This window comes from Haliotis rufescens, unplaced genomic scaffold (genome assembly GCF_023055435.1).
Source record: "Haliotis rufescens isolate VD_foot unplaced genomic scaffold, xgHalRufe1.0.p SCAF_8, whole genome shotgun sequence".
Taxonomy (NCBI): domain Eukaryota; kingdom Metazoa; phylum Mollusca; class Gastropoda; order Lepetellida; family Haliotidae; genus Haliotis; species Haliotis rufescens.
Genome location: NW_025964372.1, coordinates 30774385 through 30801514, shown reverse-complemented (window position 1 = coordinate 30801514; position 27130 = coordinate 30774385). Strand labels below are relative to the sequence as shown.

Below are 27130 nucleotides of genomic sequence, written 5' to 3'. Positions count from 1 at the left end.
TGTGTACCCTACTCACACTCATGAGTGCCAAAGACCGCCTCCGTGGTCTAGTGGTAGAGCGTCCGCCCGGAGAGCGGAAGGTCCGGGGTTCGATCCCCTACCGCGTCATACCAAAAGACGTTAAAAGATGGTACTTGTTGTTACCCTGTCTGGCGCTCGGCATTAAGGGGCTTAAACAAGGACTGGTCGGCTCGGAGTCAGTATACTGTGTCTGAGTGGGGTATTCATGTTAAACTGCGGCATGGTATCTCAGTGGGCACTATAAATCGGCATCAGTCCGGACTAGTACAAGCAGCCACACACACACACACACACACGTGCATGCACGTCGCTAAATAAGTGCAATAATCTTGGACGCGACGTTAAACCAAATTTCACCTCACCATGAGTGCCAAAGAGGAACAGGTCAGTCGAAATTGCTGAGACAGAAGGCGACCTCTTCACACCTTCCCGAGGCAAGGATGTTAACTGGCCATTTAAGTCCAATTTCCACAGTGGAAACAGGACTTTTCGCCCTTGCCTCGGGAAGTGACTCCTAAAACACTTATAACTACAACTCATCACGCAGAGAGGTATCATATCGCAGTAAAAGATCTGATTTTAAAGAGATTGGCGTAATATTATTAAAAGCGATATAAAATCCCCACTTTCGCTGTACAGGCGGCACACTGTTCATTGAAATATCAATCACATTCGTGTGAAATTTACATTTAATAAAAAGGTACCAACAATACTGTCTGATTCTGACATGTTTTTCACATTAAAACGTAGAAACGGTCAACAGTAAAATAATCTGAAGGTTTTATCAAAAGAGCATGTCAAATATATGAAAGACATATATAAATATATATATATACGTCTTTGCACATTTGAGGCAAACACTGAATATTTATTTACCGTGTCAGTATTTCTGACTTTGGTAACATTGATAAACTTATGGATCATACGCGCTTTTCTTGTGCCACAATGCTAAACCGTTGCGGTTATGAAACTGTGGTTAATATAGTAGAGTCGCCGCTGTGCTCACGACCCTGTTAGGAGTTGATAGTGTCGCCCGCATTATGTTTCTAATTTTAGAAGCAAAACAAGCTCCCAGAATTCCAATGGCAAAATGGCATGTTGCAATGTTGTTTAGGGTAAACGAGAGTCTGTGACGTGCGAATTTGACAACTACTGTCCTTTCTGTCGTGCCTATGAGGATTTATGTTTGTATTTTCTAAAGGTATGCATTTTTGTATAATTATGAGTGTGTCAATTTCCTGCACTATAGTGTACATACTTCTTGTTACTAACATTGACATTTGCTCGATGGTGTAGAGGTTTTCGTTTCCTTCTGAAATTTCATTTAATCATAGACTTGAAAATTATTTCTCTTCGGTCGATTCTTAGAGAGCATCATATTTTTATCTATTCATTGTCCTTTTTCTAAAACCACACCAACCAACACCAGGATCAGAGTAATTAACGTTCTCCATTGACAGCTTTGTGAACCTGGAGTTGGTTTTCAGCTGACGTCAGTTATGTCATTTCAACCAAACGATAAAGGAAGGTATATATTGAGTGGTGTTATTACAGTCAACGGATGTATACCAAGATAATAATGGTTCGCCTGTTCACGTTATTCCCTTCCTTATTTGTGTTGTTCCAGTGGAACAAATGTAAGAAATTACTCAAATTATGATTGTTAAGTGGCCTTTTAACACCGCTAACAAACATCAATACAAATAGCCTACAAATACATTTTTAATCAGTCTTTTTTCTGGCTGAGATATAGATCTTCATTCATAGATACTGATTGATTTAAATAAATACTTCCCCCTTCAACATGTTCAAGGAAATGCAGAAGCCCATAAACATGATGAAAACCTTTTTTCTATGTCATCATTAACCTGTCATTTGTCATTTGTAACAGGAAACACATTTTATTTTATGGCAATATGAATACTGTGGTCATAATACACCATACAATCAGGGATTTGTTTAGGCATTCTGCAGAGGCCAATTCTTTTGGTCCCACACCAAGAGCAGACTGACAATTACATTTACAGTTTAAGCAAATTTCCCCAATTATGATAAATAATGTCCATATTAAAGTTATTATAAATAAGACTAACATTTTTCATTGCAATAGTGACTTGAAATGACTGATAATGAGAGAAAGGGTGACAATATTTTGAATTGCATGCAGTGTTGAAATACCTCTAATCTGCTGATACAGTTTTAAATTCCACAATTAAATCCCTTACGTAAAAACTCAACTCGTGTGAAGGAGTCATATTCCGTCATCAATAGGTATGCTTGTTTGTTATTATTTGATATGAGGACACGTCCATAGGAGGTTGCATCAGGTGAGTCAGTGAGTTTGTTGTTTAACGCCGCACTCAGCAATATTCCAGCTATATGACGGTGGTCTGTAAATCATCGAGTCTGGACCAGACAATCCAGTGATTGACATCATGAGCATAGATCCACACAATTGGGATACGATGACATGCATCAACCAAGTCAGCAAGTCCTGATCCCGTTAGTCGCCTCTTACGACAAGCATAGTCACCTTTTACGGCAAGTATGGGTTGTTGAAGACCTATTCTACCCCGGATCTTCACCATGTTAACGGGTCCACTAGATATGCAAAGTACTCGAGTTCAAACATATTTAGTGTGAAGAGGCCTGTCATAGCGACCAATTTGGGACAACCTTTTTCTGAATGAACATTTAGTTCTTAGGGCTAATTACCCTGTAGTAGTGACATGTATATGTCTAGAATCACTTAATTGCCATTACTTTAAGGTGCTAATTCCCATTGTTAATCCCCTTTGTATTGTACATTGTCTGTCCGCCATCCTGAACGAGCTGTGCAACTATGTCACTGATAAATTGCTGTTGTTTATATTTATGACTTAATTCATGTCAGGTAACCTTTGATATCTAAGCCTTGGTCCAGAGATGAAAATCAAGTAGGTCTTACCCTGAGCCTAGCTAGGGTTTGGCTAGGTGCTCCTTGGCACCAACACAACAACTTCTAGCCCTATATGCTGACCTGGCACATGGTGCTTCTTATCTGTAAATCTACTTGAATAAGTAAAATTGCAAGCCATCGACTCCACGTAGTCACCTCCTATGAAGAACAGTACATCGAGAGTATGTACGAGTATGAAAATAATAATTAACAAACGTTACATGTGTCTCCAACGCATGCATCACGCATTGTTTGTCCTGTGGGACTGCCCATTTGATATTCGGGTTAGGAGTCAGGGACTGTTTTTTGTTTTTTAAAGTTTGTTCCGGAAAAAAATATTTGTCCTCGAGTTTTACTCCAAACTTAAAATGATTTGCCGAACATGCCTGATGTCCTGAAAAGAATGTGAGAAGAAATCAAATTGCTCAGTTTCTCAATTAACACTTTAAAAATGCATATTTAGAGCAGTGACCAAAAATAAATCCTGTACTCAAACACAAATTCCAGGTGCCCCCAATAGAATATTAAGTGGTGGGTTCCTAATGAAGACGAGTTACTGCATTTTAATCAGTTCAGATAACGGCCCGTGAAGATATGCTTGCCATTAAAGGCGACTATGCTTGTTGTAAGAGGCGACTAACGGTCAGGCGGGTGGTCAGGCTCGCTGACTTGGTTGATGCATGTCATCGATACCAATTGCATGGATTGATGCTCATGATGTCAATCACTGGATTGTCTGGTACAGACTCGATTACTTATAGACTGCTGTCATATAGCTGGAATATTGCTGAGTGCGGCGTTAAACAACAAACAAACAAACAGCTCAGATAACATACTGTCACATGGTCAGAACAGAGTATTTTACAATTCTGTTTTAGCTCGCCTGAACAAGCTGAACCTCTATGCCACAGTCCATGCTTACAGGATCCCTTGTGACATAACACATTGTAGCCTAATATGGATTAAGATTAAGCTATGCATAAGTTTAAATAAAACACTTATATTGTCATTAGTTGTGATATTACTTAGGCATTAAGTTAAGATCCATTACATTAGGAAATACAACTGTGGCCATCAAGTGCAGATCCAGCTTTTCTGAAAATGATGGGTGTACTTTGTCACTTGGACATGTTGGAAGTTCAGATTCAGTAATTGTTTTGAAAATCATGAATATGCTGTGAATATGTATCACAAATGAGTTTTTGTATATCCTATCACCATATCTGTTCTCATTACAATCGGGGGCACGGGTGGCCCAGTCGTCTAAGGCGCCGTGATTCGCTGTGCTGAGTTGAGTCCCTTGAGCACACCAGAAACCTATGGGGTACAAATCACTGTTCGCCCCGATTATGTTTCTAGGATAGTCAGCACCATACCCGTTCTCGTGGGTTTCACAAAAGTGGTAAAGATCTGAGACCTGTATCACTTTGGGCTTTCCTCCCACATTAAGCTGACACGCTGTGATATAACTGGAATACTGTTAAAAGCAGTGTTAAACCCAACTCACTCACTCTCATAACAATCAGATCATTACCCAACACTATACTCCCAACATATAAGGTATCTGTGTGAAGATCTGGCAACACCTCACATGGGAGGTAGCATCAGGTGAACTTGGTTATGAACCCATACATTGGAAAATATAATTTAGCTCTGGGATCGATTTCACTATATCCAAGCTGGACCAGTGCAGGTAAACATTGCAAGTACAGGTAACTTTTATATCCAGGCTGCACACAGTGCAGGTAACATTTAAGCTGTTATATAAGATGAAAGTGGAAAACTGAATTGTTTTAGAACTGCTTGCAAATCTTTTAGAATCCAGGAAACAAAACTTCATGAAAATAGTGAAATACACAGGAGCTCTGAATGCAGTGGACTTGCAGAACTAATTCTTCACAATTACTCCTTGAACAGTCACCCATGAGGTTACAATCACAACAAATAGACACTTTGAAACTTCTGTTTAAGGTTGTTTACTGGATATCAAGATGTGAAAAGCCAGGTACAGATTTCCTCAAAATACAATATTGGCACACATTCTCAAGTTATTTTCTCTTTGAATTTATTTAATATTCAAAATAACTGAAAATACAGTGTTTCAATTTATGATAAAATGGTACAGCCAATATTTTGGTGGTGCATCCTGATTATTTCACTTGGTTGCACCTGGTGCAGGTGAAATCATATCCTGTATTTGCCCCGGGGCAAGTATGAAAGTTGGAGGGTTTAATTTTAGAATGTTGAAGATGCACCATGTGTTTGTCACCTGCAGATTAAATACAAGTCATATTTATTTTGTGTACAGGGGGCAAATTTCAAGGGGTCCTTACCGGAAATGGGACTGCCTCTGTGGTCTAGTGGTAGAGTAGAGCAGAAGGGCCATTGTTAGATCCCTGTCCTCGTCATACCAAAAGAGGGGGCACGGGTGACCCAGTCGTCTAAGGCGCCGCGATTTGCTGTGCAGAGTTGCGTCCCTTGGGCAAGCGAGAAACCTATGATTGTGGGTTTGAATCCCCGTTCGCCCGATTATGTCAGCACCCGGTTTGTCAGCACCATACCCATGCTCGTGGGTTTCACCGAAGTGGTAAACGTGTAAGAACTGCATCACTTCGGGCTTTCCTCCCACATTAAGCTGAAACGTCATGATATAACTGGAATACTGTTAAAATCGGCTTTAAACCCAACATCAGTTGATAAAGTTATGTTTTTCAAAGTTTTCCTCTTTTCTCAGCTTAAGCTGTGCATATTGGAAATTAGAAATTAGGATGGGCGAGAAGAATTTGTAAGTTTGCTTGTCCTTGGGAAAGTAGGAAATTTTGGTATTTGAACACCACTGACCAATAGGGTGTCCTAGCTATCAAGGGTATATTTGTATTCTGTGGCTGTTTTCTTTTGTTATGATTGAGATGGGAAAGAAATTTAGCTGAAATGGTTTGCAAAGCTGACATCTGATTGTCTCCAGAACCATGAGGACCCATTTATCCTTCATTTAGATTTGGCAGTCTATGTTCGGTGAGTGTTCACCTGATGCAACCCACCCGTGAAGATTCTGGGGTAGAATCAATCTTCAGCAACCCATGCTTGCCGTAAAAGATGACTATGCTTGTCGTAAGAGGCGACTAAGGGGATCGGGTGGTCAGGCTCACTGACTTGGTTGATGCATGTCATCGTATCCCAATTGCGTGGATCGATGCTCATGATGTCAATCACTGGATTGCCTGGTCCAGACTTGATTATTTACAGACCGCCGTCATATAGCTGGAATATTGCTGAGTGCAGCATTAAACAACAAACTCACTGACTCACCTGATGCAACCTCCTATGGACGTGTCCTCATATCTTTAGCAGAGAAATAATGTATCGTAGTAAAATATCTTAGTTTAAAGATTTGGACAAGTGTAGATGGAGTATGGATGTCAAGTTCTCTATTAATCATCTTAGTTGTGGGATCCGTGAAGATGCGGGTTAGAATAAGTCTTCAGCAACCCATGCTTGTCGTAAGAAGCGACTAACAGGAACGGGTGGTCAGCCTCGCTGACTTGGTTGATGCTTTCATCGTGGATCGATGCTTATGACATCAATCAGTGGATTGTCTGGTCCAGACTCGATTATTTTCAGAATCACGTCATATAGTTGGAAAATTGCTGAGTTTAGGTGCTTAACAACAAACAAGACAAACAACATGAGTCGTGGGCAGTGCCTTGGTGAAGATTCTTATCCTTTTATGAAGCAATTATAATACAGTATAAACAGCAGAGGCAATGAACACTGGTCTCAGAAAGTATGACAGCTGCTTACTGAGTATAGTGTCCATCTTCAAGGCTTCGTTTTAATAGGAGAGCAGCATGTACAACCGCTTTGATGGTGTTGATGTTGTCACTGACAGCTGACTTCCTGCTTGAAGTGAATGATTGTTCTCTGTGTCCTTCATGACTGTGTTGTACAAAACTGTTTCCTCCTTGATATTGTAGATAATGACTTTCATTTCAAGGAAACTTATTGTCTTTGCAAAATTAAGTGTAAAGTACTCTCAGTGGTTTATCTTTTTATATGCTCCATTGGGATTCTGGGTAGAATTGGTCCCCAGCAACCAATGCTGATTGCAACATACGACTTTATAGATCGGTGATCAGGCTCGTTAAGTTGGGTTGTTACATACTACTAGTTTGATTTATATGATTTCAAGACGATTGATACAAGCAATACAGGCTGGGCATGAATTTCTGAGAGACAGAATAAATCCCTTATACCCCGCTTCAAAGCAAGTTAATGGAAGTCATGTGACATAGCACAAGCTAACCTCAACCTCAAGCCAATCTCAATTTTGAATTTGTGTTAATTCTTTTACAGTGTCACATTAAAACATGTCAGTAAGATAAATTTGTTGAAGCTTGATCATGAGGGGTACATGGGGTTTTATGCATCCCGAGTTAGGTTTTATATTACGTGTCCATGTGGGACAGCCTGCCTCCGGCTCGTGGTATAAAACCTAACTCAGGACACATAAATCCCCATGTACCCCTCGTGATCCTGCTTATATTATAACTTATATTATTACTAGTTTGATAGTATTTTATGACCAGTGATAACTACCAGTTGAAAATGAATCATTTCTGATAATGGGTAGGCAGATTAAACAGGAAACTTATCTTATTTACAATATGGAGCATTTGTGATTGGAATTTGATGAAACTTTATATACATGAGCTCTAGACGGTTTATGGCTGAGACTGAAGGTCAAGGTCGTTAGACTGGAAGTGATGGTCATGCTGATGACTCTGTTATTGAGGTAGCTACAGGTACAGGAATACGTCCTTCCCTGTATAGGAACAATGATGTAACTATGGTTCCCAAGCAACACATAAACTTAAAAATTGCCCAACCAATACACGTTTACAGTTTGATTTAATTATGATAAATGGTTGGTTAAGAACTCCTCTATGCAGTCTTCATCTTGCTCAACTTGTCTGAAATTTCTTATGGTCAAGTTAGAGGAGCTTGTACTACATTTGTAGTACATTTCAAGCGATATCTACATTGTCACAAGACCCGTGAAGATTCCGGGGTAGAATAGGTCTTCAGCAACCCATGCTTGCCGTAAAAGGTGACTATGCTTGTCGTAAGAGGCGACTAACGGGATCGGGTGGTCAGGCTCACTGACTTGGTTGATGCATGTCATCGATCTCAATTGCGTGGATCGATGCTCATGATATCCATCACTGGATTGTCTTGTCCAGACTTGATTATTTTACAGACCGCCGTCATATAGCTGGAATATTGCTGAGTGCCGCGTTAAACAACAAACAAACAAAACAAACAAATCATTGTCACAATGCTTTGGAGACCATTGTGACATCATTCAGGCTTGTACACTGAAAAGTGTTTTAACAGACTGTCTGTGCCATTTGAAAAAAAGTATTTTAAAATTCAATGTTGGACCATTTTACATTCAACCTTAGTTACGTTATTGACTCACTTTAATTGAATTAACCCACTCCCACACACCTGTACACACAGCTGTAGGATTTCAGGCAGATATGGCATGTGATGTCAGCATGTGGTCCTGGTCACAGATCACAAATCAGGTGAAGGTATGCAACATTGGTAGCGGAGAATATTTGGATGAGTGACTGTATTTGGCGGTTTGACTCTTGAGAGTTTTGGGGGGTTAGGACCTGCCCCAGGCTGAACCACATGTGGTTTCTCCTTTGGCAAGTGACTTTGTGTAAAGTATGCCTCTGTTCACGCAGTAGTGAATGGGTACCAGGTAGTATGCCTCGCAGGCAGCATGGGTTGTATACTCCCCAGGGAGATGAGAATCTGATATTTTACGAGGGTAACGATAATGTGGCACCATGAGCAAAGACTTGGTAAATGGAATTTGGTGCATTATAAACTAGTTATTTATACTAGTTGTTCAATCAACCACTGTCTCAAAAACAAACAATTGTTTACAGGCAGCCATATTAAAACTGAAATATTTCAGAATGTTCGGTGTTCCCGCCGACTTTTGAAACTGACAGTTCTGGTGGACTGGCAACTCTAATAATTACTAGTCCCCTCCTAGTTATTGTCAGTCCCAACTTTATACAATTAAAAAACGTACAAAAATACCTGCTTTTAGTTCTTTCAACACCTTGTTCAGTTCACCTCTGAAGTAACTGATCTACACATCATTCACACAAAGTTCACAATTTTCTCTTTTTTATTGAAAGTTTGAGACAAAGTTACTTCCAATATATATTTAAGCTTGAAGCAAAGTGAAATATTATTCCCTTGCACTAAAAAGAAACAAGGGGAAACCCTGTTGGTAACAGACAAGCTTACTTTTTTCTAAAAATATTCGTATATGAATATCACTGATGTTTTGTTCAACAACAAAGATTTATAAGGTACTTTATTTGCCATTACACAGGGACTGACAGTCACATGAATAACCAGTCCAAGCCTAATTTTACTGGTAAAAAACTGGTAATTTCCGGTAAATGGGAACACTGGGTGTTGAACAACATTCACTCAATTAGTGTTACATATCTACATTTAAACTATATTGTCTTTTCAGAGCTGTGACTTGTCGATGGCAGAAGATCAGGTGATCTGCTACTATGGTTTCCAGCATCTGCCCGATGACCTACTGCTCAAAATCTTCTCCAACCTGCCTGTGGCAGACCTAGCTAGGGCGTCCTACACGTGCCAGCGCTGGTTCCAGGTCTCGCTAGATGACCTGCTATGGAAGGGGCTCTTCTACCATCACTGGCACATAGCGCCATCTGTTCCCATGGCGCCAGGGAAACACTCTTGGAGGCAGGAGTTCAAGCGCCTGTATTACTACACCCCAGTGTTAGAGAGTGAAAACATAGGAAAGCATAAGGACCAAGTGTTACACGTTAGCTTCTCGCATAATGGTCAGCTGTTTGCAACATGCTCCAAAGACGGAACTGTCAAGGTATCAGTGATCGTTGTTGTTTTCAGATTTATAGTATCTGGGCTTTGTCCCTGTTTACCTAAATAACAATTAGAGCAAGACTTAACTAAGCAGAGTTCTTTACCTTGAGTGTTCCAGGATCTACTGTTGTTTGGTTTGAATCCCAATTTATCATCCAAAACTGAAAGCATATGGATCCAGGGTATTTATCATAATTTCTTACCAATATGGAAAGTTGGGTAGAGGGTATTAAATCTTCTGTAAAGCTCTTGGGAATTACAGTCTTTTTATAAATAACTCAGCTTTTCATTGGTTGCCGATACTACTTTTCATTCGTTCATTCTTTCAGTCTGTCATCCACATGTTGATATGGAATGAGACGTCACATCATTCTGTATTCTGATTCTGAATAAATAACTGCAACATCCACACATCCATTATCCAATGGTGGTCTGCTTGTCTGGCATCAACTTGTTTGAAAACTTCAAAATTGGCTTACTGAGCCACTGTAAGCTTCCGTCAACACGAGTGACCCACCCGAACTGATAGTCAACAGAGCTACAGATAAGCAGCGTATTTGCGTCAAATAACTTTCAATTAACTTGCGTACAGAAATGCATACATTAAATGAAAAACTCAAATGTATAAGAACAACACCCGTAAATACCCAATAAAGCTTTTCCAGCATGCATACAAAGGAGCTTATTTCCAAAACACAATTACAAGTTAATTTACTTTCCGAGTCAAGCCTATATATTTAGAACAGTTATATAGATCTAAAGCATTTTTTCATTTTTTTAAATCTCAAAATGTTCACTAATTTGGGGTAAAACCCAATAGAGTGATGAATAGATGAGTGAAAAAGTATTGGTTACCCAATGAAAAATGTAATAACCCAATTAGAATGGAAACCCTGGAGTAAAAACTCAATTGCTCAAAAAGTTATCTGGAGCTCTGGGTCAACATGTTCAATGATCAGTCAATGATCAGTCAACATGGTCTGTAAGCCATCTGAACTGAAGAAAATTCTAATATTTTATGGATTGATTCAAATCGATGATGATGAGGAAGCTTACTGAGTATCGTATCATTAAGTTTGATACTGATGTCGCAGTGTACTGAACCCTTTCAGTTTTGTTATCTGAACATATGACATTTTTACGCTGATTTTAGCATTATTCCAATGATATCATTATAACAGCAGTAGACACCAGTAGATGATTCACACATGATCCCCTGTAAGGAACACAACCGGGACTTCCCCCAGACCTGTCAACACTTGCTCCATTAGGCTACCTGACCACCCTCTGAAAATTAAGATTAGCGTGGACTCTAAAACTGATTCTGTTTAAGGTGTGGACGTCCAGTTACCCAGCGACTCTCAAGTTTGAACACGACATGAAGGAATTCACCTGGAAGTACACGCAGTTCTCCAACTTTAACGAGTCCGACACTCTCCTCCTTGTGTCTGGGGTACACTTTGGTAACATGAGCACATCGGGGGAGATTGCCGTCTTCAGCTTGACACGTAAGACTCAGCAGTGAATAATCAGTTGCTATGGTGACAAACCTGGTTAAATTATTGACAAACTTAGTTACCAATTAACCATGTTAATGTTCTACAAAAAAATATTTTACTTGGCCTAGAAAGTATTATAAGGCTTAAAAAAAAAATCTTGGCTCTCAGGCACCACCCACATCATCATTAAGTCAGCCGCATGTTTCGTTTTTATTTCCATTATAAAAATAATAAATAAAAATCTTTATACTTAAAAACAATGCGATCCAATATAGCGCACAGTTACTTCCCTTTACATGTGCACTGCTTTACTGTGCATCTTGTGTTACAGTAATGGCACCGATAGGAGTTTGTATGCTTGTTTAAGTAAGGAGGCGCTTTCCCAGGTTGATGGTACACTGTTTTTTTGGTTACATACAAACAAACAAACAAAACCACCACCTGCCCACACTATGTTTTAAGTCATTGCCTGAGAACCACTTCTTTCATTTTTTTAAGCCTAACCTGAAGCCATTGGCATATTCAGCATGTTAACGAATATTGTCTTCAACATCTTTGTATTTACTTAAAACTTTGATAGATATGAGAACAAGTACGATAAATGTCAATCTTCTTTGTTTTTCTCTCATTTTAAATAAGAATTACCATATTTAGATAAAAAAATGACCTTATTTGCTAAAATATCTTCTATTAATATTCTCATAAAAAATATTTCTAACATTTTTACTAGTCCTGTCTCACCTATTACATTTTGGTCTTGGTGTTTCAAGCTGCAAATAGTTTTGTTCCCAAGCAAAGTTTCTACCTCTTGTTTAAAAAAAGGGATTAAATGCAATATGAAAGACAGAATATATAAGCATTAAATATTAAATTTGATGTAAAATTGACAGTTTGTGAAACCATATGTTCATGTTGTAGAACAAGGCACTAAGAACTTAGAACTGACACTAAGGTAATGGGAATTAAGCCATATTTGTATGGATATAATCACTCATTACTTTTTGATTGCTCTTTCAGAAAACTTTGAACTACAGTGTCGTGTGATAAACAAACCATATGACGTGTTTGGGACGTGGTACGATGACACACACTTGTTGTCGGGGAACCTGCACTGGACGCGGCAACTCAACTCATGTTCAGCTCTGTGGCTCAATAAGGTTAGGCCTGTCATAGTAGTTGTAAACTAAATACTGTATTTGACATAATAAGCGCCCCCTCTCTCATAAGCACCACTGCGATATTTGCTGATATATTGGCTAGTGAACAATCCCCATTAGCACCCCTTCCAATTGGTCAATGTACATAAAACTTATTTATTCGCGTATAATACGCACTCGTGTGTTATATGCACCCTTAATTATGGACAATTAAATTCTGGAAAAATATATCTGTCGTATATAAACATTTCAGGCTGTCAGCATAAACCACGAAATATATCTTTCAACTCTGTTTTTTTCCACCAAAATAATATTCTAATAAGAGCCCCCTATTTCTAATTTTGAGAGCGCCCTGGGCACTTATTATGTCGAATACAGTACGTATTTTTAATGATTTTATGCCATTAATAAATACTTGAAACGAGCTTCTGCTTTGTCTCCTAACAAGCTGAAAAATGTTGTTAGTCGACAGGACTCATATGAAAACCATGTAGGGTTGATAAATTAGTTTTCATAAAAATCAAGTCAGACGTGCAATTGTTAAACTACATTCAGAAAACAATTATTTTAGACTTACATTTTGTCTAGTGTTGAAAAAATCTCAACCTTTACAAGGTGTATGAAAATGGTTACATATGAGATCTATCTGGTCCATGGGACCTCCTTGGTCTAGTGGATAGAGTGTCTGCCCGGAACGGGGAAGGTCAGGGGTTTGATCCCTGGCCTTGTCATACCCAAGAACGCTAAAATATGGTACTTGTTGTTACACTGTCTGGCACTCAGCATTAAGGGGCTAAAACAAGGACTGGTTGGCTTAGAGTCAGTATTCTGAAGAGTTATACTACGGCATAAACTATAAAATCAGCATTAGGCCAGACTACTACAAATGCACACAGACAGACCGACAGACACACAAACAGACAGACACACACACACACCAATGTGTCGCTATTAATGTGCAATAATCTTGAGCGCGATGTCACCTGCCTCACCTCACCAAGTCAGGTATAATTTTGGGAATCCGAGGCTGGCAACATGTGGCCACTGTCAGTTGATGTCCATGAATGATCTGAATTCATATCACTGCACATGCTCTACTCTTTAGTCCATTAATAAAGGAGGATTTCAATGTTAGATTGAAGAAAATCAACCCTTAACACCCCTGAACTTTGAATTTAATATATACCAGAGTACAAATATTAGCTACATGCAGGACTTGCAGTATGACCGATCACAATTTGTATGCTTATAGGAAGGAATATGTTTGTGCTCCGTAACCATGGTAACACCATGCCGACCCTTCTTGGCGAAACTGTCCAACTGGCATGTGTGTTTATCTTACAGGCATCCCAGTCTATTGAATCGGAACGTGAGTCGGTTGTGATGAGATTGTTCCGCTTCCTAAACACAAACGCAAGCTCCATTCGGACAATCATGATATCCAAAAATCTCACTGACTCCAAACTCGACATGGCAGTGAATGCAGAGAAACCTGCCCAGGAGACTGTGTGGGGGAAGGCAGACATGAATGGTGAAAGTCAGACGTGTGTCAAAGTGATGGAAAACTCTGTACATTCTGTGACTTCACAAACAGGAAGCCGACAAGACATAGGCAATCAGATAAATGGCCGGATAATCTACAGGCCTGAGTATTGGGAAGCGGAGGAGGTGATGAATCACTCCATGGAGTGTTCTCTGCGCCAGGTGGAGATCGAGGCGGCGCTTCCATGTGCCTGCTGCGACAGCGATGACGACATGTCTCCTCAGCCAAACAACCAGTTTTACGGTTTCCCCGACAACTGTCGTCTTCCAACCAACAATACCTCTGAAAAGCACAATACCATCAAACAGAAAGTGAGTGAACAGTGTGATAAACTCCTTATATTCACCATGGGTTCCCTGACGTACACTCCGCACCAGATCGGCATCAAGAGGATTGATTCGTTGAAAGGAGACAGCACTGTTGGACAGTCTCAGTGCGGGGATGGTGGTGTGCGCTTCCTCTTGCCTGATGTTGACGAAAACAACCATGGAGTGGATCGTCCGTATGACAGCGTGGATGAAATATTCGATATGGATGGACACATAATCGGCATGAGTCTGTCTCCTGATCACAGGTGGGTGGAGAGACAACTTCATAAACATGTTTTTGTCTTTTATCCTTAAAATTAATCTCCCAGAATATCGTCTCCTTTCAACATATCCAGGGACATTTTAAGCTCTGTGGTATGTTATAACTCTGTCTGCTGTAAGCAGGGTACAGTATGGTCTTTAAACAAACTTGAAAGTGGACTCCATCAAAACAGGGTTTGTTAAATGTCAAATAAAATCTTCAGCAATTTTAATGTGGTATAGTTATTATGATAATGATGGTGGCCTCCATAGCAGACATTAAAACAGGGTATGTTAAATATCAAATAAAAAAATGTTTTTTTATGTGGGATGGTGATGATAATGATTCCGATTATGGTGATTCTGATTCTGATTCTGATGATGATGGTGATGATGATGATGGTGGTGGTTGTGGCCTCCATAGCACTAATAAAAACAGGGCTATGTTAAATATCAAATAAAATCTTCAGCGTTTTTTTATGTGGGATATTTATTATTATGAAGGCCTCCATAGCATTCATAAAACAGGATATGTAAGGATCAAATAAAAAAATGTTTTAGATTTGGCATGGTGTTGATGATGATTCTGATGATGATGAAATGACCTTTCTTAAGTGCAAGATTCAATCCAACAGAGGGGCATGCACAAATTATCCAGATAAGTTAATCAGTGTGCATTCAACTGTATTCTCAGCTCCCTGGAGTGTATACTTCATCCTCTACATATTTGTGACCATGATGTTACCATGACAACCGTGTTGTAGATACCTGTATGTGAACAGTCGACCGTGGCCGCCGGGCTATGAGATCTGCAACCCACTACAACCACCCCCGATAGCCCAGGAGATCGACGTCCACGTCATTGACCTGTGTAAGATGAAGGAGGTGGGCACCATGTTGAGGTCTCACAAAGCCTTCACCCCCAACGACGAGTGTTTCTTTATCTTTCTCGATGTCTGTGAGGAGTATGTTGCCAGGTAGGTCTCAGCCTTTCAGAGGGTCTGCACAAACGTGAACAGTGCTTCAACATGATCTATAACAAATGTTGTATTTGGGATAACGCTTTGTTAGTAAAGTAGTGATTCTCATACTTTTGTGTGCTGGTATGGTGCTGACAAACCTAGAAACATAATCGGGGCGAACCTGGATTCGAATCCACAATCATAGGTTTTTTGTGTGCCCAAGGGACGTAGCTCTGCTCACCGAATTGCGGCGCCTTAGATGAGTGGGCCCCCTGTACCCCCTCATAGCGTTCGGCCATGGGAGCCGTGACAAATTACACTTGTCAGAAAGGTACACAAAGTATGTGATCTAGACTACCAATTGTCTGACTTTTATGTTTGTGAAAGTATCAGTGGCTGAGTGGGTTAGATCATTGGCGATTAGGTGCCTCACTCTGGCAGTGTGGGTTCAAATCCCGGACAGGGCGCAACCCAAAAAAGTATGATAATCTGTACTTTACTAGCAAAGTGTAATCCCAAATATAACGTTTGTTAATTTGACCACTTTCTAAATATTTTCTCAATATATTCTTTGTTGTAAGAAAATATTTAAATATGACAGTTCTTGAAAGGTGATTTTCCCACTGTGTTAACATAAAGGCTTAAATGATTCAGTGATGTGCTGTGATAGTAAACTCCTGTGATAAGTGATATGTGATTTCCAAACTCTTGGGGCCATCATGACTTGTCTGCTCTGAAGAGTGAGGAGTATTTTGTAGAGGTCCATGTCCTAATTATCAATCTGGGTTGCCAAAATTTATCACAGCTGTATTGGAGGGGCCATGAAAACTGGTTGTCATTTAGAAATGTTAGATGTATTGTATATTTCTTTAATGACCAACTTTATACAAATGTGCATGTTTTTATCATCATCTGTTGCAGACACCCAAAATAGATGAGATAAATTTCATATATTGTCAGACAAATCAAGTCAGTTTCATCCTTGGTAATTTGAGATCTTTGAATATTATTTCAGTGGAGCTGAAGACAAACATGGCTACATCTGGGATCGCCACTACGGTATCTGCCTTCATCGTTTTCCGCACAGCGACGTTGTCAACTGTGTTGCTTTCAACCCTGTTGATTCAGAAGTACTTATCACTGTCAGTGACGACAACACCATCAAGATATGGAGATCTAAAAACCAAGAAAAACAGATAAAATCCTCAAAGTCCTGATGTCGAACTGATTTTATTTTCGTTCTATTGTTATAATATTAGACCATGGGGAGATAATCCCTGCAATGTGTATGTCTGGATTATCTCCCCTTTTGGTGTTTTAATGAGCTATTGTCAGAGAGCATTAGTTTACTCCACACTTGTTGATGTACTGCTATGTCTTTGTAAATTAGTTTCACACTGATTCACAATTATTGACAAGCCTCAGTTTCCAGTGGCTTGTTGTCCCCTTTGGTCTCACTACGCAGAGAGGAACCCATTTGCAATGTCGACATCTATTCATCTTTGGTTTGAATTTTAATGCAAGGTTTGATCTGAGTACGGTTCTTGGTCTGTCGACAGGTGAAGATTCAGGGTTGAATAGGTCTTCAGCTACCCATGCTTGCCATAAAAGGCAACTATGCTTGTCGTAAGGCGACTTACGGGATCGGGTGGTCAGACTCACTGACTTGGGTGATGCATGTCACCCAATTGCGTGGATCGATGCTTATGGTGTCAGTCACTGGATTGTCTGGTCCAGACTCGATTATGTACAGACCGCCATCATATATCTGGAATATTGTTGAGTGCAGCATTAAACAACAAACAAACATCTTGGTCTGTCAGCACCACATCCGTGCTTGTTGGCTCCCCTAGTGGTAAACTTCTTGGACCGGCATCACTTTGGGCTTTTCTTCCTCTTTAAGCTGACATGCTGTGATATAACTGAAATACTGTTGTAGTCAGTGTTAAATCCAACTAACTCACTCACTGTCTCTACTGACAATATATTTCACTGGTGAATATTTTGTAGTGTCAACTAAATTTGTTCCTCAAGTTGAAGACATCTTCCTGAGGCAAGGGATTCAACTGACTACAAAAGTACAGTTTCCACCCTTGCCGAAATAGGCTGGAATTCCTGGGCTCAATCATAGCGCCGCCAGTAGCTATTACGAGTTATGTCCTTAATATGGCTCTCCTATGTACAAATCAGATTCCACCTAACATATCACTTGCATTTGTTTCAAACAAAATGGCGGTGCCCAGTCAAGACGATCTGATCGATAATAAAGATCTTTATTGTGATAAAACGGGTCTTACATCGCAAAGTGCATCAAATCACGCGAGCACCTTAATTAAAAACATGAAAAGTTTAGGTAAATATCTGTTGACAACAAGTTGGCAGTGCACATGCTTTGCAAATCCTGCAATCGACCAAAATCTGCATAACAGTTTACGAACAGGATTTAGATTTAGTTGCGCGATTTTGATTGGACTATGCAAAGACTCGTTACTCCAGCCAAAATGTTACTCCATAATACCAGCCTAGTTAGGCAAGGGTGGAAACTGGACTTTTATAGTCAGTTCACTCACTTGCCTCGGGAAGATGGCTGAAGATGACATGTGTTGATTGTGACATCTACAAAGGTGCTGTCAGCATTTGTCTGATCTCAGTATCAAATAGCCAGTATGGTGTAAACATAGTAGTCAAGTTACATGTAAGTTGCAATCAACCTTAACAAGACTGTTCAAGTTTTAGAGATTTTCTACAAGTTGTGAGATACAAAATATCAGATTTAGATTATAATGACTAAAGAATTCAGAAACAACAAAATTGCTGTGTAGATTGACAGTACTTGTGTATCGTACAGTGTGCTATCCTTTAGTCATCACATTGTATCATTATGTCCCTGTGCTGCTTTGGTCGGAGGGTATGTTGTTAAATGACTTGAGAAGAAAAAGGTATTGATAAATTTATTGTCGGTGTTCAACACAAAAATATTTTGAAAACATATCTTTTAAAGTGATCTCTCAAAGTAATGTTCTTTTGATAAAATACATTTAACAGACAAAAGTCAAGGGTTTCAAGCTGAAGGTATTTTTCCACTGGAATGAGCTTACAATACCTAGTAAAAGAAACTGGTTTTATTCCACAGTTTATGAACTTGTTTGTAGATCTGGGAACCACTTAGCTGGAGACAAAGGCCAAGGTTGCCATACAGTAGACAGAATGCTCCCCAGGCAACTGCTGATACAAATGTGATAAGATGTAATATTATTTCAAGTCAGATAAGTTTAGGGTTTGGGCTAAGACCCAAGTGTAATCTCAAGTGACTAGTTTCGAGCCTAGGGGCTCTCATCAGACTCCATGATTGTGAGTGCTGTCAACAGCAACAGTAGCCATACAACAGGCAAAAACTATATATGCCAAACACACTTTACCTGTTAAAGTTGGAACATAATCTATCTTTTAACCTGCACCTAATGTGGTAAACAATACGTAGGTGAAAAAACCCGACCCTTCTGCATTAGACTCAAAGAACACTTTGCCGACATCAACCACCAAAGGGACAAACCTGTCACCAAACACTTTAATTCTGCAGGACACTCAACCAGAGACCTACACTATCAAATCATACAACAGCTTAAAACAGACACTGAGTCAGACCAGAGCACGGCTAGACGCCGATCCATTGAACTTAAATGGATTTTAGATCTGAAAACTATCCACCCACAAGGCATGACTGACAAGATCTAATCCTGGAATTCCCCCACCAGTCTTTGCAAATTTTGTGGTGGAATATCTGTTTATTTTCATTCACATTCGATATGTACAGCATTTGAAAGAGAAAGAAAATGTTATGTGTAACTTTCAATTTGCTCCCAATCATTAATCAGCGTCAAGCTAAGCTTGTCTGTCTTACCAGTGGGGTTTGTTGTTTTCAAATAAAAGATTGTGTGTAACCAAAAAAATAGTTGTGTACAATCGACCTGGGAAAGGGCCTCCCTACATAAATGTATTCCTTCATGAGGAATACTTTATTTGACTACTATTGGAATATTTAAGGTTTTGTTTTGGAGGGGGGGGGGGGGGGTAAAAATGGGGGGAGGGAAAGAAACGTCCGCAGAACTTTGTGATGATACGGGCGGTGCCTGAGAATCTTTTTTTAGCCATGTATACTCTTTTCCAATCACCACTATTAAGTCATGAATCACGATTTTTCCTCCTACAATTTTGCAACTGAATGTTGTTGATACTTCTCCTTCTGTCCTGGTGGTAATGGATCAGGGACAGTCATAGAACTGTTGAAAATGTCAGGACATATTCATTTAGAACAACTTTTGAACAAATTCTTTTTTTAAATTGTTTACCAATATCATATGTATTGCAATACAGTTTTTCTATGTATATAGCATGTTATTGTGACTGAAATGAGGCTAAGAGGAAACACGTCAGCAAGATCATGAAGATGTCACTCAAGTGTGAAGTTATCCAATGAGGTGAGCTTCAGTACCCATAGAGTCATTAAGAGTTATTGTTAGTTCTTATTTTGGATCACAGTGTTGTTGGTTACCAGTCAATGACACTGCCGGTAGAGGCTCTCTTGCGTCTTGAGTCTGAGTTGAACTTTCATGTAATGCAATGGTAGTGTAGTGGTTAACAGGTTAACTTATCATAACGATGGCCTGGGTTTGATTCCCTTCATAGTACTATGTATAAAGCCCATTTCTGGTTTCCCCTGCCATGATCTTGCTGGAATATTGTTAAAAGCAGTGTAAATCCTTACTCACTCACTCATGTTATGCTGGACGTGATGTAAGCATCTCTTCAAATGTTACCAACAATGTTGTGATCAAAATTAGATTTGATTAGGGGAAAAATCTAGTGGATTTTCAAGTAAGAGGTTTCAAACATAGATTTGATTCCTGTAAATTTCATTTGAAACCAAAGATATTGTGTGAGGCTTGTTCCATGTGTTTTCTTCTATACTACTCAAAAGAAGTTATAGAACAAACAATCTTTCATTTGACTATTGTTAATCTAACAATAGTTTTAAAAAACCATTTGGTGTTTTTTAACTTCTTTTGCGTTGTATATATTGCCACAGTTACTAACAATAATCTAGGAACTGCAAGACAGTTTTTCACAACACTAGGTAGTAGAAGTATGTGAATTTGCTTTCTGGTCGTCTTTGAGAAGTCATAGGCGGATCCAGAGGGGTCCGGACTCTCCCCCTCCCCCTTCTTTTGTTTAAAGCTAAATGTAGTATGTTGTAGACAACTTGCTCCCACCCACCCACTGAGAGAGGATTTTCTTACTGGACCCCTTCCTTTTAAAAATGCTGGTTTTCCCTCTTGGAAGTGCTTTCAAAGAAATGTTTTCTTCTACTGTGATGGCAAAATAATGGTCGGTTGTAGATTTGATACCGCTGGCGGACCAATCAAAATTCTGGTTTCTAAAAGGTCATATTAACATGTAAATTATTCCTCCTTTAGGTGGGTCTGCCATTGTTTTACCAGCCAGGAGCTGTTTGAATGATGTATCAGTTCCATGTCCTATGTTACCCTTGAAGCCACACCCTCTGACCTCTGACCTCTAGTAGTGGGGTCCCCTGCCGTGATATTGCTGGAATATTGCTAAAAGCGGCGTAAAACCATAACACTCACTCACTCTAGTAGTGGGATGATACACAGATGGACCGCAATGTTTTACTTCTCACTACAAGTATACATCACTGTCGCACACTAAGTGACAAATACTGATTCTTGCAGAGTTGCGTCCCTTGGGCACGCCAGAATCCTATGATTGTGGGTTTGAATCCTGGTTCACCCCGATTATGTTTCCAGGTTTTTCAGCACCATACCCGTGCTCGTGGGTTTCACCGAAGTGGTAAACGTCTGAGACCTGCATCACTTCGGGCTTTCCTTCCACATTAAGCTGACACGCCGTGATATAACTGGAATACTGTTAAAATCGGCGTTAAACCCAACTCACTCACTAACGCACTTACATTAATATATTTTCTTTGATAACTGTTACACCAAATCCTATTTACAGGCCGTTATACAGCTGGGCCCTGTTCCTCGAAGCGATCTTAGCTCTACGATGATCGTAAGCCTATGTCAAAGTATGGGACTTATGATCACCTTAGTGCTAAGATCGCTTTGAGGAACAGGGCCCTGGTATATTGCTGAGTGCAGCATTAAACATTAAACAAACAATCAAGTCTGACTGACACAATGGTGTAGATACCTCTAATACTGCTAGAACACTAGTCCTGGGAGACACCAGCTGGTTAAATGACTAGTAAGAGCATTTTAACAGAGTAGTATGTGTTAGTTTTGTTTAAAGTTTCAGTAATGCTGATTGTATGCCGATGTGTTTTGTTGACATTAGGGAATTTCAAGCTTGTGTAGCTATGTGGCCACTGTATCTTGGAATATTTACCGTATTCGACGTAATAAGTGCCCCGCTCTAATAAGCGCCCCAGCGATATTTGCCAATATATTGGCTAGTGAACAATCCCAATTAGCACCCTTCCGATTGATCAATGTACACAAGATTTATTTATTCATGTATAATACGCACTCATGTTTTATATGCACCCTTAATTACAGGCAATTAAATTCTGGAAAAATATATCTGTCATGTATAATACGCACAGACTTTTCTTTTATATCATTTCAGGCTGTCAGCATACACCATAAAATTTACAATCTTTCGACTCTTTCACCAAAATTATATTCTAAAAAGAGCCCTCTATTTCCAATTTTGAGAGCGCCCTGGGCGCTTATTACGTTGAATACAGTAATTTGTTTTTCAATTGGAATATGTTTCATCATAATCAACAAAATTTGTGCCTTCTGCCTGATAACTTGGTTAGTTTAGAGGATGTGAACATTATTGGAGTTTGGGTAATGATAACTGTAATACCAGGGTACACATGATACAAGGATAATATGTGTAACGAATGTTGATATATTTGATATCAAACGACCAAATTCTGAGATTCTATTTATCTTTCTAAATCATCCTTCCCACTTTTTTATTTTGTCAACAGGAATAACCAGTGTTCTGAGTGTAAAAAGTACAGCTAATCAGCTTCAGTGGCAGAGAGATTACTGATGTCATTTGATTGTGATGTCATGGAAACTAGGGCTGGGACGGGTCCAAATTTACTACCCCGGTACCCACCACCCTATTATCCGACCCTGCCCGGGTACTCGCTGTCGATATTTAGAGATAGGTACAAACTGTCCGATTTGGAAAAGTTTGACCGTAGCCCTGGCAAAATGTATTTAGTTTCACTTGTAAGACGATCCGCTCATGCATACACTGAAGTTTAATGCATGAAGTTTTATCTTTATTCAAACATATAAAAGTCAGAAGGAATGGGTGCATTGTCAGAAAGAAATGGGGTATTAGTGACTAATATTGTAACCATAGAGTTTTAGATAATTGTTGTCATCAAACAATATATATCACGTGACAAACCACGGGTCCGGGTCCTACTCAGAACCCACCCGACCCGGGGACCCGAGTTACCCGTCCCAGCCCTAATGGAAACCAATGATGTCACAATAGCCTGCAAAGCATTGTGAAACATTATTGCTGGATTTCCCCAAAGTGATAACAGTTTTGAATGATAAAATATGTCTATCAGCCTATAAAAAACTCAAACAGAACATTCGTAAAAACTAAAAAGTCTTAGTAAGCATTATAGAGATAATTATCATGTCTATTGACCTTTTTTTCACAAAAGTGTACATTTTACCATATTGGTGTGGATTCTACACTGCAGAAAATGTTAATGGGCACAAATCAGTACCGGTAATACATTTAGTCATTGATTTGAGGGGGCACGGGTGGCACAGTCATCTGAGGTGCCGCGATTCGCTGTGCAGAGTTGCGTCCCTTGGGCAAGCCAGAAGCCTATGATTGTTGGTACGAATCCCGGTTTGCCCTGATTATGTTTCTAGGTTTGTCAGCACCATACCCGTGCTCGTGGGTTTCACCGAAGTGGTAAACGTCTGAAACCTGCATCACTTCGGGCTTTCCTCCCACATTAAGCTGACACGCCCTGATATAACTGGAATGATGTTAAAAGTGGCGTTAAACCCAACTCACTCACTCACTCACTACCTGATTGATTTGAAAACTTTCTTCTTCTTTTTTTTGTTTCCCTGTCCTCCCTCTTGCCTTTTTGTTGCAGATTTTGGATAAAAGTAATTACGTTGGCCTGTCCTTAACTTGTATTCCAATAAGGGTGGCCAAGCATCTGACTTACATAATCCCCCTGTCGCTGATTATATGTTGAATTTCAAATTATTCAGGAAAATAGACCTGTTGGTGTGAATGACTGACCCAGAATTTGGCCAGTCATACAGTGTATGTAGGCAGTACTATCAGATTGATTGACATATTCTGTGATATTGTTTCCATGCTTTTCATCTGTCTAGTTGCATCATTGTTTTAAGCATTTATTTATTTGTGATTATTCCTCATTCACACAGGAGTGCTGCTAAAATAAATATGTCAGAAAAAAATGTATTTTGTTATTTGTGATTAATGTTGGAAATAGCTGGTAGTCTGGACAGCTGGTGTGTCTATGGTTAATGGCCCATCTCGTGAAGATTGTTCACCAACGCTCGATCTCTATAAACAAATTTGTTTAGCAAATATGGTACCTGCACATTTCACAACACATTTTTGAACTTGGAACTAAACATTCCTCTCGACATCAAACCACGGAATGGTTTTCACCTTCCTTTCTACCATGACTAAATGTCAACAAGAACTCATGAAAGCGAGGGGCGGTCGGGTAGCCTTGTGGTTAAAGCGTTCGCTCGTCACGCCGAAGACCCGGGTTCGATTCCCGACATGGGCACAATGTGTGAAGCCCATTTCTGGTGTCCTCCGCCGTGATATTGCTGGAATATTGCTAAAAGCGGCGTAAAACCATACTCACTCACTCACTCACGAAAGCGAAGATACTGAGTGAAGTGGCATGAGTTGAGGGTAATACTTTGAGTTTGCCGATTTGAATTAAATATGTAATCACTTTAAACAATTTCTGATTCTTGAATGAGTGAGTGAGTTGGGTTTAACGCCGCTTTTAACAGTATTCCAGTCATATCATGGCGTGTCAGCTTAATTTGGGAGGAAAGCCCGAAGTGATGCAGGTCTCAGATGTTTATCACTTTGGTGAAATCGTGCTGACAAACTTAGAAACATAATCGGGGCGAACAGGGATTCGAACCCACAATCATAGTTTTCTGGCGTTCTCAAGGGACGCAACTCTGCACAGCGAACCGCGGCGCCTTAGACGACTGGTCCACCTGTGCCCCCCAAAGCTATAAGAGATATCAGTTTCGAGGACTAGATGTAGAATAAAAATTGAACAAATTGGGAACACATTTCAGCCAGTACTGAAGTATGACAGTAGATTCCACTATTATGACATCACAAACATCACTGTACAACAATAGATATGACGTCACAGTCTGAGATACAAAAGATCAACCTCTCCTTCAAATTTTAATACATGGAGAATATTTAGTTTTTTTTTGGTCATATACATGTAGTTGGTTTTTCTCATGGAGTGAGTGAGTGAGTATGCAATATTCCAGCAATGTTACGGTGGGGGACACCAGAAATGGCCTTCCTAACACAACATTTTCATTACATTCCCAGTAACATATTGAGCATTGAGAGGTCCGTGAACGGGCGATCTCTGTGCTATCAAGTCAAATTTGTGATATCAATAATTATTTTTTCACGAAATTGGACTTTCACAGTCAGTTAACTCCCTTGCCTCAGGAAGATGACCAGTTTGTAGCACACACTCCCATTCATTTTACAATTATGTTACTTTTCATATCATCCACATTTCAACCAGACACTCCTAAACCCACAGGGTTAGGATTGGGGGTGATATGGGGAAAGACAAGAACAGTGAGATTGAGTGAACTAAACTGTGACTGGTGGCAGGGATTGTATATAAACAGCTTTACCGATCAATAAATCATTTTATTATATCTTAAAATCGAATTTATGATATCAATAAATCATTTTGTAATATCTAAAAAATTGAATTAATGATTTCAATAAATATTTTTTTTATATCTAAATATTGACTATATGATCTCAATAAGTCATGTTGTTATATCTAAAAATCGAATTTATGATATCAATAAATTATTTTATTGCAAAAGCACATGGCACTAGCTAAAGCCCCTTAGTGACGAAATAAAACATGCCAGTGTGGGTTATCCCCCTTTGCCTCCCTATGGAGTTATCTCCCGTACACCAGATAAAAAAGACGTATAGGCTACTCAAGTTAACCCACTGCAGCTAGAGCACACGATACAATAAAAACGTATACTGCTTAAACAAATCTTGCATCAAATGCTACTTAAGACTGTATTACAAAATATGGTGCGCAGACCTAGTTTATATTAATAATATTATTCCAAATCAAGTCTTTGAAAGACATTTAGAAGTGATACACAAGAAGGGAATTTATGGATGTCAACTTCTTTATTATGTGAAACACTACGTTTCGGAGTACATATTTACTCCTTCATCATTCACCTGATGTCCGATTCATTGCTATTTAAAGGTGAGGAGTAGTGAGGATATCTTTTCACACTCGTAATGGAATACTAGTAAAACTGTAACAGGTTGGTTGGTTGGTTGGTTGTTTATCGCCGCACTCAGCAATATTCCAGCTATATGATGGCGGTCTGTTAATAATCGGGTCTGGGCCAAACAATCAAGTGATTAATATCATGAACTTCGATCCATGCAATTTGGATCGATATCATGCATCAACCAAGTCTGCGAGCCTGGCGACCCGATCCCGTCAGTCGCCTTTTTCAGCAAGCAGGGGTTGGTGAAGACTTATTCTACCCCGGATCTTCACAGGTCTCCACACATAGGCACACTCTTACGACAATCATAGTCGTCTTTTACGGCAAGCATCTGTTGCTGAACACCTATTCTACCCCGGATCTTCACGGGCCTGTAACAGGTTGGTATAATGTGGGTGTCAGAATAAATATTATTAATTATATTTTGCAAGAAAATGGACCAGAATGTAATTTTGATGAATTTAGAGAGAAATATAGTAAGAAAACATATTTCCTTACATTTCTGGGCATTGGAAATGACATGCTTAAATATTGTAAAAAAATGCATATACAATTTAATAACATATCATATGTCCTTTCAATCGTTTGACGTCTCTGCTGGATAGTTTGTATTTAATGGCAAATAGGTGTACACGAAGTATATGAATGAAGTGGCTCCGGTTAAAAATCGTTCATAATATCATTAGAACAAACAACTTCCCATTCAAAATGAGATGAGTAGAATCCAGTTGTTCATATTGCAATATTGAACCTGAAATAGTTTTACACATTTTATGTCAATGTATTAATGTACATGGAATTTGGACTAGACTGGTCAGTTGGCGTGGAAAAACCTAAGATTGACTACTAAATTTACCAATGA

At 39.4% G+C, this 27130-nt stretch overlaps 2 protein-coding genes across 2 annotated transcripts in view; one reads left to right on the top strand and one right to left on the bottom strand.

The window, feature by feature from the left end:
- Nucleotides 1-27130, bottom strand: part of LOC124145532 (TBC1 domain family member 13-like) — a 56720-nt gene that overhangs the window by 28326 nt on the left and 1264 nt on the right. The gene's annotated exons all lie outside the window — the stretch shown is intronic.
- On the top strand, nucleotides 1094-16858 carry LOC124145531 (F-box/WD repeat-containing protein 5-like). Its single transcript, XM_046515315.2, has 7 exons — nucleotides 1094-1222; nucleotides 9525-9908; nucleotides 11241-11415; nucleotides 12424-12563; nucleotides 13908-14680; nucleotides 15440-15652; nucleotides 16653-16858. Exons 2-7 carry the CDS (start codon nucleotides 9540-9542, stop codon nucleotides 16852-16854), a joined length of 1872 nt encoding a protein of 623 aa, XP_046371271.1. The 5' UTR covers nucleotides 1094-1222; nucleotides 9525-9539; the 3' UTR covers nucleotides 16855-16858.